This window comes from Oncorhynchus kisutch, linkage group LG20 (assembly GCF_002021735.2).
Source record: "Oncorhynchus kisutch isolate 150728-3 linkage group LG20, Okis_V2, whole genome shotgun sequence".
Lineage (NCBI taxonomy): Eukaryota > Metazoa > Chordata > Actinopteri > Salmoniformes > Salmonidae > Oncorhynchus > Oncorhynchus kisutch.
Window position 1 is genome coordinate 7939720 of NC_034193.2, and position 12949 is coordinate 7952668.

At 42.1% G+C, this 12949-nt stretch overlaps 1 protein-coding gene across 1 annotated transcript; it reads left to right on the forward strand.

The window, feature by feature from the left end:
* Positions 1–40: 40 nt before the first annotated feature.
* Positions 41–12763, forward strand: dnaaf10 (dynein axonemal assembly factor 10). The gene is made up of 8 exons (XM_020477588.1): positions 41–418; positions 826–926; positions 2309–2439; positions 5530–5631; positions 5883–5998; positions 9381–9515; positions 11455–11552; positions 11889–12763. Exons 1-8 carry the CDS (start codon positions 233–235, stop codon positions 12094–12096), a joined length of 1077 nt encoding a protein of 358 aa, XP_020333177.1. The 5' UTR covers positions 41–232; the 3' UTR covers positions 12097–12763.
* Positions 12764–12949: the final 186 nt, after the last annotated feature.

A 12949-nucleotide genomic window follows, 5' to 3' on the forward strand; every position in this document is an offset into this window, starting at 1 on the left:
ATTCACAAGTATTCAACAAATATATTGTCTTTGCTATTTTTCATCCGGCTAAAATGTAGGCAGCACTTTGTGGTCTTCCATGTCGTTCGTTTTGCTACAAAATCGTGTTGACAAAGTTGCCGAACCAAAAAACAAGCTTGCTATTATATTAATGTCAGAAAAATCTATTTCTATTTTTCATTATTAGCGCTCATAACGTTCTCATCGTCGTTATTGTCATTCCAGGGAAGAAATGTCGACGCCATTTGAGAAGCCACAAATTATAGCTCACGTTCAGAGAAGTTTAAACTACACAGTGTTTGACAGCAAATGGATTCCTTGTAGTGCAAAGTTTGTCTGTCTGGGAAACTATGCAAGGGGCACCGGAGTGATGCAAATATACGAGGTGGAACATGGAGAGGTTAAACTCATAAAAGAGGTAGCTCATGTTGTATTGTTTTGTGCTTTGTTTTCGAGCTAGTTCAAGCTTTTACCTAGCCAGCCACGTTAGCTTTCTAGTTTGTTCTAGAAATGTCGTTCGGATACCTTTCGTTACCATAGCAACTAGTAACACAAGGACCCCCTGTCCGTCTGTGATACTGCAGCAGCGATTGTAGCTAGATTGGTTTCTACGGTCACTTGACTGTTGTTAACAGTGCCATGTCAAGAACAAACATACACGAATAGCAACCATGCATGTTCATGTTGTTATCCGTTGCATTCGTTTAGCGATAACTATTTAGACCCTTGTTTCCCAAAGACAAGAGAGTAACTTTTTTTTTAGGCAATTCATCTAATGAATTTCAGTTATGGACAAGCATAACAGTGTCCTGTTATCTTTCACAGATTGAGAAAGCAAAGCCCATCAAGTGTGGGACATTCGGGGCCAGCTCTCTACAACAAAGACATATAGCAACTGGGGACTTTGACGGAAATCTCAATATATGGTAGCCTATTTATTTACCAACTATCTGAAAAGACACATCACATGTCTTGTCATATAGATTTACCCTACCACCAGCATGTTCTGCTATACACCATAAAAGCTATCCCTAATAAGGACATTGGTCCAGACGCCTGGTCCCAGGTCTGTTTGTACTAGCCAACTCCTTTGCGACCACATAGGAGATGGTGGCTATACAGCATTAACAGGTGTATATATATAGGGAGTACCTGTACTAAGTTGTTGTGCAGGGGTACTGTACATATAGGTAGGGGTAAGGTGCCTAGGCAGTATGTGTGGGTAGAGTCCAGTATGGGTAGAGTCCAGTATGTGTGAGTGTGTGGGTAGAGTCCAGTATGTGTCTGGGTGTGGGTAGAGTCTAGTATGTGTCTGGGTGTGGGTAGAGTCCAGTATGTGTCTGGGTGTGGGTAGAGTCCAGTATGTGTCTGGGTGTGGGTAGAGTCCAGTATGTGTCGGGGTGTGTGGGTAGAGTCCAGTATGTGTCGGGGTGTGTGGGTAGAGTCCAGGATGTGTCGGGGTGTGTGGGTAGAGTCCAGGATGTGTCGGGGTGTGTGGGTAGAGTCCAGGATGTGTCGGGGTGTGTGGGTAGAGTCCAGGATGTGTCGGGGTGTGTGGGTAGAGTCCAGGATGTGTCGGGGTGTGTGGGTAGAGTCCAGGATGTGTCGGGGTGTGTGGGTAGAGTCCAGGATGTGTCGGGGTGTGTGGGTAGAGTCCAGGATGTGTCGGGGTGTGTGGGTAGAGTCCAGGATGTGTCGGGGTGTGTGGGTAGAGTCCAGGATGTGTCGGGGTGTGTGGGTAGAGTCCAGGATGTGTCTGGGTGTGGGTAGAGTCCAGTATGTGTCTGGGTGTGGGTAGAGTCCAGTATGTGTCTGGGTGTGGGTAGAGTCCAGTATGTGTCTGGGTGTGTGTGGGTAGAGTCCAGTATGTGTCTGGGTGTGTGTGGGTAGAGTCCAGTATGTGTCTGGGTGTGTGTGGGTAGAGTCCAGTATGTGTCTGGGTGTGTGTGGGTAGAGTCCAGTATGTGTCTGGGTGTGGGTAGAGTCCAGTATGTGTCTGGGTGTGGGTAGAGTCCAGTCTGGGTGTGGGTAGAGTCCAGTATGTGTCTGGGTGTGGGTAGAGTCCAGTATGTGTCTGGGTGTGGGTAGAGTCCAGTATGTGTGTGGGTAGAGTCCAGTATGTGTCCATAGAGTCAGTAAAAGGGAGTTGGTGGAAAAAGGGTCAATGCAGGTAGTCTGGTTAGCCTTTTGATTAGCTATTTAGAAGCAGCTATTTAGAAGCAGTTCCTGTTGGTTCCAGACTTGGTGCTGTGGTACCGCTTGCCGTGCAATAGTCATCTGATCCTGATATCCCCTTGTCTGTCTGTAGGAACCTGGAGGTGCCTGACGTGTCTGTGTACTCTGTGAAGGCCCACAAGGAGATCGTGAACAGCATAGATGGTGTCGGGGGCCTAGGGATCGGTGACGGGGCCCCAGAGATTGTAACTGGGAGCAGAGATGGTAATTATGACATTTTTTTTTTAAGATTACTTTAATCCTGAGGGTGTGGCTAGGATTCTTAGGCAGTCACTCGTAGGATGCTGTAGTAGAAGATAGAATACAGACAGAAGTCATAAATGCAATAACATCAACTGTGTTTTAGTTTCAAGTACACATGGTGTACAGTGTACACCGTCCAACTGAATGCTTTCACGCAGGTTCCTTCTAGACAACCCAACAACAATAATAAAAGATAAGAATACCAACAAGTAAATGGCTCAGTAGAATAGAATAAACATTTTAGCATAAATATAATACAGGAAGGCACAATTTATAGTATAATATTTACAGAGCCTTCAGAAAGGATTTAATCTCCTTGAATTTTTCCAGATTTTGTTGTTACAAAAAGAGGGATTAAAATAGAATAAATTGTAATTTTTGGTTGGTCAATGATCTACACAAAATACGTTAATGTCAAACTGGAAGAAAAATCCTAACATTTGAATATTTTTTTAATTTTTTAAAATACAAAACAATAATAACTCATCTTGATTAGATAAGTATTTAACCCCCAGAGTCAATATGTTTTAGAATCACCTTTGGCAGCGATTACAGCTGTGAGTCTTTCTGGGTAAGTCTCTTAAGAGCTTTCCACACCTAATTGTACAATATTTGCACATTATTCTTTTTAAAAGTCTTCAAGCTCTGTCAAGTTGGTTGTTGATCATTGCTAGACAGCCATTTTCTAGTCTTGCCATAGATTTTCAAGGCGATTTAAGTCAAAACTGTAACTAGGTTACTCAGGAACACTCAACGTCGTCTTGGTAAACAACTCCAGTGTATATTTGGCCTTGTGTTTTAGGTTATTTTCCTGCTGAAGGGTGAATTTGTCTCCCAGTGTCTGTTGGAAAGCAGACTGAACCATGTTTTCCTCTAGGATTTTGCCTGTGCTTAGCTCTATTCCATTTCTTTTTATTATATAAAAAAAACTCCCTAGTCCTTGCCGATGACAAACATACCTATAACATGATGCAGACACCACCAAGCTGGAAAGTATATGGAGGGGTCACTGGTGTTTTGATTTGCCCCAAACATAATGCTTTGTATTCAGGACATAAAGTTAATTTCTTTGCCACATCTTTTGCAGTTTTACTTCAGTGCCTTAATGCAAACAGGATGTATGCTTCCTTCTTTCCACTCTGTCAATTAGGTTAGTATTGTGGAGTAATTACAGTGTTTTTGAGTTAGGGAGGACGCTTGTATCTTTGTAGTAACTAAGTGTATTCATACACCATCCAAAGTGCAATAAATAACTTCACCATGCTCAAAGGGATATTCAATGTCAGATTTTTAAAAAATATTTAAAAAATACTCACCGACTAAATAGTTGCCCTTCTTTGTGAGGCATTGGAAAACCTCCAAGGTCTTCGTGGTTGAATCTGTGCTCGACAGAGGGGACAATTGTATGTGTGGGGTACAGAGATTAGGTAGTTATTGAAAAATCATGTTAAACACTATTATTGCATACAGTGAGTCCATGCAACTTATTATGTGACTTGTTAAATAAAGTTTTACTCCTCAACTTATTTAGGCATTCCATAACAAAGTGGCTGAATACTTATTGACTCAAAACATTTCAGCTTTTAATTTGTCATTCGTTTGTAAAAGTTTTGAAAATACACAATTCCACTTTGACATTATGGGGGTATTGTGTGTAGGCCATTGAAAACACATCTCTCTTTAATCTATTTTAAATTCAGGCTGGAACAACAAAATGTGGAAAAAAAGTCGAGGTGAATGTTTAAATTGCACAGTATTTAAGTTGTGCAGTGTTTAGCAATAATAAATACGAGTCTTGTAGCAGCAGTTGTGTGTGTGTGTGTGTGTGTGTGTGTGTGTAGTATTACTGTGTATGTGTGGGTGTGTCCATGAGTGAGTGTATGTGCAGGTGGTCAGTCCAGTTCAAGTGCAGTCTGATAGCTTGTAGATATAAACTGTCACTGAACCTGTTGGTATCAGACCTCATGCTCCGAAACCGTCTGACAAAGGCACGGCGGTTGGAACCAAAAATCTCACATTTGGACTCATCAGACCAAAGGACAGATTTCCACCGGTCTAATGTCTGTTGTGTTTCTTGGCCCAAGCAAGTCTCTTATTATTGGTGTCCTTTAGTGGTGGTTTCTTTGCAGAAATTCGACCATGAAGGCCTGATTCACACAGTCTCCTCTGAACAGTTGATGTTGAGATGTGTCTGTTACTTGAACTCTGTGAAGCATTTATTTGGGCTGCAATTTCTGAGGCTGGTAACTCTAATGAACTTGTCCTCTGCAGCAGAGGTAACTCTGGGTCTTCCTTTCATGTGGCGGTCCTCATGCGAGCCAGTTTCATTATAGCGCGTGATGGTTTTTGTGACTACTTGAAGAAACTTTATAAGTTCTTGAAATTTTCCGGATTGACTGACCTTCATGTCTTAAGGTAATGATGGACTGTCGTTTCTCTTTGCGTGTTTGAACTGTTCTTGCCATACTATGGACTTGGTCTTTTACCAAATAGGGCTGTCTTCTGTATACTATACCTACCTTGGCACAACACAACTGATTGGCTGGAATGCATTAAGAAGGAAAGAAATTCCACAAATTAACTTTTAACAATGCACACCTCCTAATTGAAATGCATTCCAGGTGACTACCTCATGAAGCTGGTTGAGAGAATGCCAAGAGTGTGCAAAAAGCTGTCGTCAAGGCAAACGGTGGCTACTTTGAAGAATCTCAAATTTAAAATATATATTTGGTTAATACATGATTCCATATGTGTTATTTCATAGTTTTAATGTCTTCACTATTATTCTACAATGTAGAAAATAGTTAAAAATAAAGAAAAACCCTGCAATGAGTAGGTGTGTCCAAACTGACTGTATCTCGCTGTGTGTTTCCTTTATTTTGTCAGCTTCTTGTGTATTCCTCAATGTTGATGGATGAGTCCTGGATGGGTGAATCTTTTAACATGTTCCAATCTGTAATCTCAAAACAGGCCTGCAAAGCCGGCATCTTATGTGAGGCATCATAATAGGTTTTTAAATGTTATCCCTGCTGTCTGTTTTCTGTCTTCCAGGGACAGTGAAGGTGTGGGACCCCAGACAGAAGGACTCACCTGTGGCTAACATGGAGCCAGGGGAGGGGGAGGCCAAGAGAGATTGCTGGACTGTAGCTTTTGGTACGTATGAGAGAGAAATGCTAGCATACTGGTAACCCATGGTTTCCCAAGCTGCGTCGCTCCTGTCACTTCACTCATCTGCGCTCATCTCAAATCTGCATTGGGCCGCAGAATTAATAGATCTCATGTTGTCCTTCGCTTACAGAATGTAGCAAAGCATAGGTCCTAAATGTTCAAGTTACAACATTTTAAAATCCCATCATAGTGATCAGTTAACCCGTCTAAGGTCCGTTTGACCATTTCTTTCCCAGGCCACGCCTTCAACGACCAGGACCGCTGTGTGTGTGCTGGATACGACAACGGAGACATCAAGCTCTTTGACCTCAGGAACATGTCTCTCCGGTGGGAAACCAACATTAGAAATGGGGTGAGACCAACTGAAGATACCAATGGCTGGGGTCCTGCACCCAGATTAAAGGGAAAGTGCAAGAGTTTGGCAATTAAGCCTTTTCTATTTACCCAAAGTCTGATTAACTGATGGGTACCAATTTTATGTCTAAGTGTGCAGTGTGCTAGCAGTACCTGTATACCTTCTGTCATTGTGCTAACGCTAGTTAGCAACAGCTCACAAAATTACCTACAACCTCCTTCATAGTGGATACAGAGACATAAAAATGTAATCAATTAGTTCATTTGACTCTGGGTAAATAGAAATTAGGGCTGGCTTCCTGGACACAGATTAAGCCTTCTTCTCAACTAAAATCTCACACTGTCCCTTTAAACCCAGTTCTATTCAGAAATGCACTTTCAATGGGGATTTTAGGTGAGAAAAATGATGAGGTTCTGTTCTATCCACATCCAGGAAGTTCAGCTTTACAGCGTGATTGAAATTTAAAGGTAATGTTCCCGCTTTAGCCGGAGACTGCATTCAGGGTAAGCGCTGCATATGTCGACTCAAATCGGAAATGACCTTCACATCGCGGAATCTGTAACGTTTCAGCTTTACCGACTGAATAGAGCCTTTAATCTGTGTCCGGGAAACCGGCCCTTTCTGTCTGTAGAATGATATGGTAGTGGTGGTCTATACCTGCTTTTTGGTCCTATCGATATTGACACAGTAACAACCCAAACCTTCAAATGGTGAACAGCCAACCTTTTATATTCATTAAAGGTCCTGTGCAGTCAAAATTCAGTTTTACCTGTGTTTTGTATCATATTGTACAACAGCGGCTGAAACTAAAGCTGTAAAAGTGTAAAAAAAAATGTCAATCAGTCTTATTTCCTGATAGTTGCTGGTTGAAAATATAATCTACACTGGACCTTCTAATCAGCCTGTTTGAATGGGCGGGAGTTTTGGCCTGTGTAGTAGACCAATAACAATGAGTCCCAAACCTCTCTGCCAATAACAGCTAGTTAAGTTTTCCCCTCTCGGATTTTGCAAGAAGCTAACCACATAGCCAGATAAAACCAAATGTACAACTGCAGCGCATTTAGCACATTTTAGACAGTTCACTTAATAGTTGGCATACATTTAAGTGTGAATTCCATACAGTAACTAGGTCACCTGGCTCGTGCTGCACAACAGTGAATGACTCACGAGGCTCCGGTCTCTTGTCATGTGACTGGGGACAACCGGTAAGTTTCAGAATGGAAATAATCATGTAACAGGCCAAATGAAGGCAAGCTTATAACCCAGTGCACAAACTGACTGGGGGTATTGACTTAAAAAGTCGTCAAAATACCCCAGTATAAGCCTAATTTCCAACCTCTACATTGGACATTTTTAAATGTGTTTCCTGGATAATTGTTGTATATGTAGTGTTTCATGGTGTTATACATCTATAAGGGCCCCCCCCCCCCCCCCTTTCAACACTGAGACCCAAGCGAGGAAAAAGTAAATTTTTTATATATTACATGTATACTTAAATACACTACAAATGTAACAGAATTTACTTCAGAAATGAGATATACTAGTGAAGTACATCTGTACGTATGCTTTACACATACTATCATTTCACTTCAATACACATATTAAAACTGTACTTTAAATAAATACTATTTTAGTATACTACATGTTCACTATCATTACCCTGCAATACATTGATGCACACAGTAATGGGGAACAATGACCTTCCATGTTGTTGTTGTGTTTTTTTTCTCCTAGGGGGTAGATCAGCTTTAATATTGTAGATAGCTTCTATCAATGTAATTTTCTTCATAGTTTCCAATTCCCCATACAGTCCATTCAGAAAGTATTTAGACCCCTTGCCTTTTCCCACATTTTGTTACGTTGCAGCCTTATTCTAAAATGGATGACAAAAAAAACAAATCCTCGTCAAATCGATACACGATACCCCATAATGACAAAGCGAAAGCAGGTTTAGACATTTTTGCAAATGTATTAAAAATAAAAACCTTATTTACATAGGTATTCAGGCCCTTTGCAATGAGACTCTAAATTAAGCTCAGGTGCATCCTGTTTCCATTGATCATCCTTGAGATGTTTCCACAACTTGATTGGAGTCCACCTGTGGTAAATTCTATTGATTGGATATGATTTGGAAAGGCACACACCTGTCTATATAGGGTCCCACAGTTGACAGTGCATGTCAGAGCAAAAACCAAGCCACGAGGTCGAAGGAATTGTTCTAGAGCTCCGAGACAGCATCTGCGGAAGGGTACCAAAATATTCCTGCGGCATTGAAGGGCCCCAAGAACACAGTGGCCTCCATCATTCTTAAATGGAAGAAGTTTGGAACCACCAAGACTCTTTCTAGAGCTGACCAAACTGAGCAATTGGGGGAGAGGTTACCAAGATCCGGATGGTCACTCTGACAGAGCTCCAGAGTTCCTCTGTGGAGATGGGAGATCCTTTCAGAAGGACAACCATCTCTGCAGCACTCCACTAATCAGGTCTTTATGGTAGAGTGGCCAAATGGAAGCTACTCCGCACATGACAGCCCACTTGGAGTTTGCCAAAAGCTACCTAAAGGACTCTCAGATCATGAGAACAAAGATTCTCAGCTCTGATAAAACCAAGATTGAACTCTTTGGCCTGTATGCCACGAGTCACATCTGGAGGAAACCTGGCACCATCCCTACAGTGAAACGTAGTGGTGGCATCATCCTGTGGGGATGTATTTCAGTGACAAGGACTGGGAGACTAGTCAGGATCAAGGGAAAGATGAACGGTGCAAAGTACAGAGATCCTTGATGAAAACCTGCTCAGGACCTCCGACTGGAGCGAAGGTTCACCTTCTACAGGACAACAACCCTAAGCACACAGCCAAGACAACACAGGAGTGGCACGGGACAAGTCTCTGAATGTCCTTGATTGGCCCAGCCAGGGCCCGGACTTGAACCCAATCAAACATCTTTGGACAGACCTGAAAATAGCTGTGCAGCAACGCTCCCCATCTAACCTGAAAGAGCTTGAGAGGATCTGCAGAGAAGAATGGGAGAAACTCCCCAAATACAGGTGTGCCAAGTTTGTAGTGTCTTGCCCAAGAACACTCGAGGCTGTAATCACTGCCAGAAGTGTTTCAACAAAGTACTTAGTCTGAATACTTGTATAAATGTGATATATATATTTTTTTTATACATTTGCAAACAATTCTAAAAACCTGTTTTTCTTTGTAATTGTGGGGTATTGTGTGTAGATTGATGAGTAAAAGGTTCAGAGGTCATTTGTCTCGGTGCCAGGAGCTGAAGTTAGTTCTACTGAGGTCATTTCTCTAGGATGGCTCGGCTGTCCGGCTGTCCACTCCAGGGACTCCGTGCCTGATTGTTATCTTATTACTGTCCTGCAGGTATGCCACGTGGAGTTTGACAGGAAAGATATCAACATGAACAAGCTAGTGGCCACTTCGTTGGAGGGGAAATTCCACGTCTTTGACATGAGGACCCAGCACCCCACCAAGGGCTTCGACTCCGTCTCCGAAAAGGTAATTGGCCGAATTAGGCGATAAAAAGTGTCAAAGGTTATTTTTCATCCCCTGGTGGCGGTGAGTCAGTTGTGGTTACGGATGGGGAGAGAGAATTATTTTGACTGTTTTCACAACTGGATCAGTGTGGCGGCCATGTTTTTCTTACACGCTCATGTCCATGAAGCTGCCTGCCAAAGATCACATAAGGCCTGTGGAGAGTGTGGCTTTTTAATCGTTCCTCCATGAAATGAAAACACACTTGACAAACTTGCGTTAAAGCCCTCACAAAACCTTAAGAAGAAATGTCTTACTGACATTTTTTTCCTTAACTGAGATGTGTGAAGAAAGTTATGCAAAGTTGCTATTCCTCCGGGAGCTGTTGTAGCACTACTTTAGACCATATTCCCTATATAGTGCACTACTTTAGACCATATTCCCTATATAGTGCACTACTTTTGACCAGAGAGAACCTTTTGACCTCTGTGGGTAGCCTTGCGGTTTGACCAGAGCTCTGTGGGTAGCCTTGCGGTTTGACCAGAGCTCTGTGGGTAGCCTTGCGGTTCGAGCATTGGGCCTGTAACCGAAAGGTTGCTAGTTCGAATCCAGGACCCGACAAGGTGAAAAATCTGTGAATGTGCGTTTGAGCAAGACACTTAACCCCAATTGCTCCAGGGTCAAATCCTGGCCATGACCCGGCTCTCCAAGGGTGTCTGTCATAGGGAGAGTTGGGATGTGCAATTTTTATATTTGCATATACACATGCATATTAATACACACTAGCACATGTATGAAATAGGACAAATATAATACACCCACCAAAGTATTATTTTAGCCAGAACCCTTTGGGCCCTGATCAAAAGTAGTGCTCTTTTAGGGATTAGGGTACTATGTGACGTGACCTTGGCTCCGTTCGTCTGGTGTTTTGGGGAGATCAGAGAGGACTTTGCCTCTATACCTCTTTAAAATATTTGTGTTGTTCATTGAGCGATCAACAGTCTGCACATTAAATATATCTAATCTCATATTGGATGGGATTTGAAGGTTGGAAGTGTTTTTCAATCCACTCCGATTTGTTGAGTTGTTGTTTGTAGTTTCATGCCTCTTTCCCTAATCAAAGTTGTTGGCTTGTACATCTGCCACCGACATGGGATATTACTAACCTTTGGCTGAATAAATGCTACTAGACCTTTGGATTGAACTTGCAATCACAGAAATAGAATGACCACCCATTAACTTGAATGCAAATCCCATTCTATGAATTATATTTCTCTGCTTGCAATATCCATTTAAAAAATGTTTAATTCTTCGGGATTGGTGTCCGTTCCACGGGACAGTTGAGCTAACACAGGCTAATGCGATTAGCATGAGGTTGTAAGTAACAAGAGAATTTCCCATGACATAGACATATCTGATATTGGCAGAAAGCTTACATTCTTGTTAATCTAACTGCACTGTCATTTTACAGTAGCTATTACAGTGAAATAATACCATGATAGTGTTTCAGGAGAGTGCACAATTTTGAACATAGTTATTAATAAACAAATTAGGCACATTTAGGAAGTCTTGGTACAAAATCTTGAACAGAAATGCAATGGTTCATTGGATCAGTCTAAAACTTTGGACATACACTGATGCCATCTAGTGGCCAAAATCTAAATTGCACCTGGGCTGGAATAATGGAGTTTCTGATGGTAAAAAAATAAATACAAAATGTTTATTTTTTCTTTGTATTATCTTTTACCAGATCTATTGTGTTATATTCTACTACATTCCTTTCCTTTCACATTTCCATACACGTCAAAGTGTTTCCTTTCAAATGGTACCAAGAAAATGCATATCCTTGCTTCAGGGCCTGAGCTACAGGCAGTTAGATTTGGGTATGTCATGTTAGGTGAACATTTTAAGAGGATTAGCACATTGTTTTGTATGTAATGGTTTCTTTCCATTTCATCCCAAGGCCCATAAATCAACGATCTGGCAAGTGAGACATCTGCCCCAGAACAGAGACATCTTTATGACAGCAGGGGGAGCTGGAAACCTTCATCTATGGAAATAGTAAGTCACGTTATCGATTCTCCACTAACTTGGTAAAATGGATTTCAACCCATAACCTCAGAAACATGTCTCTATAATGGTAACTATAATAATAACTAACATCAAACACGGTTAGGTAAGAGTCAAAATCAATGCTCTTCACTCCTGTTACAGTGTGTGGTCTGAATCCTAATTTGAGATTAACATGCATAATTGGCATCAGTGTATGATGTACTGTATGTGACAGTCTGAGTTATGTGCTTTTATCTCAAGTTACATGTAGGATGTATCCCTGAATGAGTCTAGACTAGTGTGTAGATGCATCCTTGATTCCCGCTGCCTTTGTCCTGTTAACAGTGAATACCCGGCTCAGAGAAGTAAGAAGGACTCAGATGAGGTGGACATGGGCGTGGCCGGCACTGTCACCCTGCTGCAGAACGTCACTCTGTCCACCCAGCCAATCGCCAGCCTGGACTGGAGCCCCGACAAGCAGGGTCTGTGCGTCTGCTCCGCCTTTGACCAGTCCGTCCGCGTCCTCATCGTGACCAAGCTCAACCGTGTGTGAGGTGTACGGTGGAGTACCCCCTAGACTCTGATCTTGGGTCAGTTTTGCATCCCCCCCCAGATGGTGAAGGGGGTACATCAGAAGCAGATGTATGATTAGCAAAGTAATGTCAGTAAGGAAGAGGTGAACCCCAGCAGAACTGTGACCCAACTAGCTATCTATCTTCAAGGCCTGCTATTCCAAGTTAAAATGACTAACAGAATACCCAGTTGGCCTCCACGGATGGCAGTGAGAAACGCTCCTCCTGGTAACTCAGTAGAAGCGCTCTCTCACTCTCTCTAGTGTCCCTCTCTCTATCTCCAGTCGCCCTCCCTCTCTCGTCTCATCAAACAGTTTCTATTGAAGTCACACAGAGGATTTTGTGGAACTCGATATCCTTTGTTTCTCTCTCTTCCAGCCATCCTTTCTCCTGTTCAAACCACGTGTAGCCTATGTTTCTAATGGCGGGTTGATACTCTGAACAAAAATGCTTTGCTAAATGAAGTTTAGCATATTTTGCTGCTTGAGAAAAAAAAATGCTTGTGGTCATTATATTTTACGAGGCAGGGTGTGTTTGATTGGCACATGCCTCCAGTTCTGCCTACAAATGTTCTTACTGTGACTTGTTATAAAACCCCCCTACTGGGGAGGACTTGTTCCAGATTAAAATGGCCTTTTTGAGAACTAGTATTGTCTTATTGCTTTGGAATTTTAATACTCAAGTCTGTGACCTAAATGTATATGTATAAAGTGATGTAAAGGTACTGTGTTTTATGGGCTGAAAGCTTGTAGAGATGTTCCATATGCAAATTTGTTTACATCCCTGTTGGTGATCATTTCTCATCGGCCAAGATAATCCTTCTACCTGACAGGT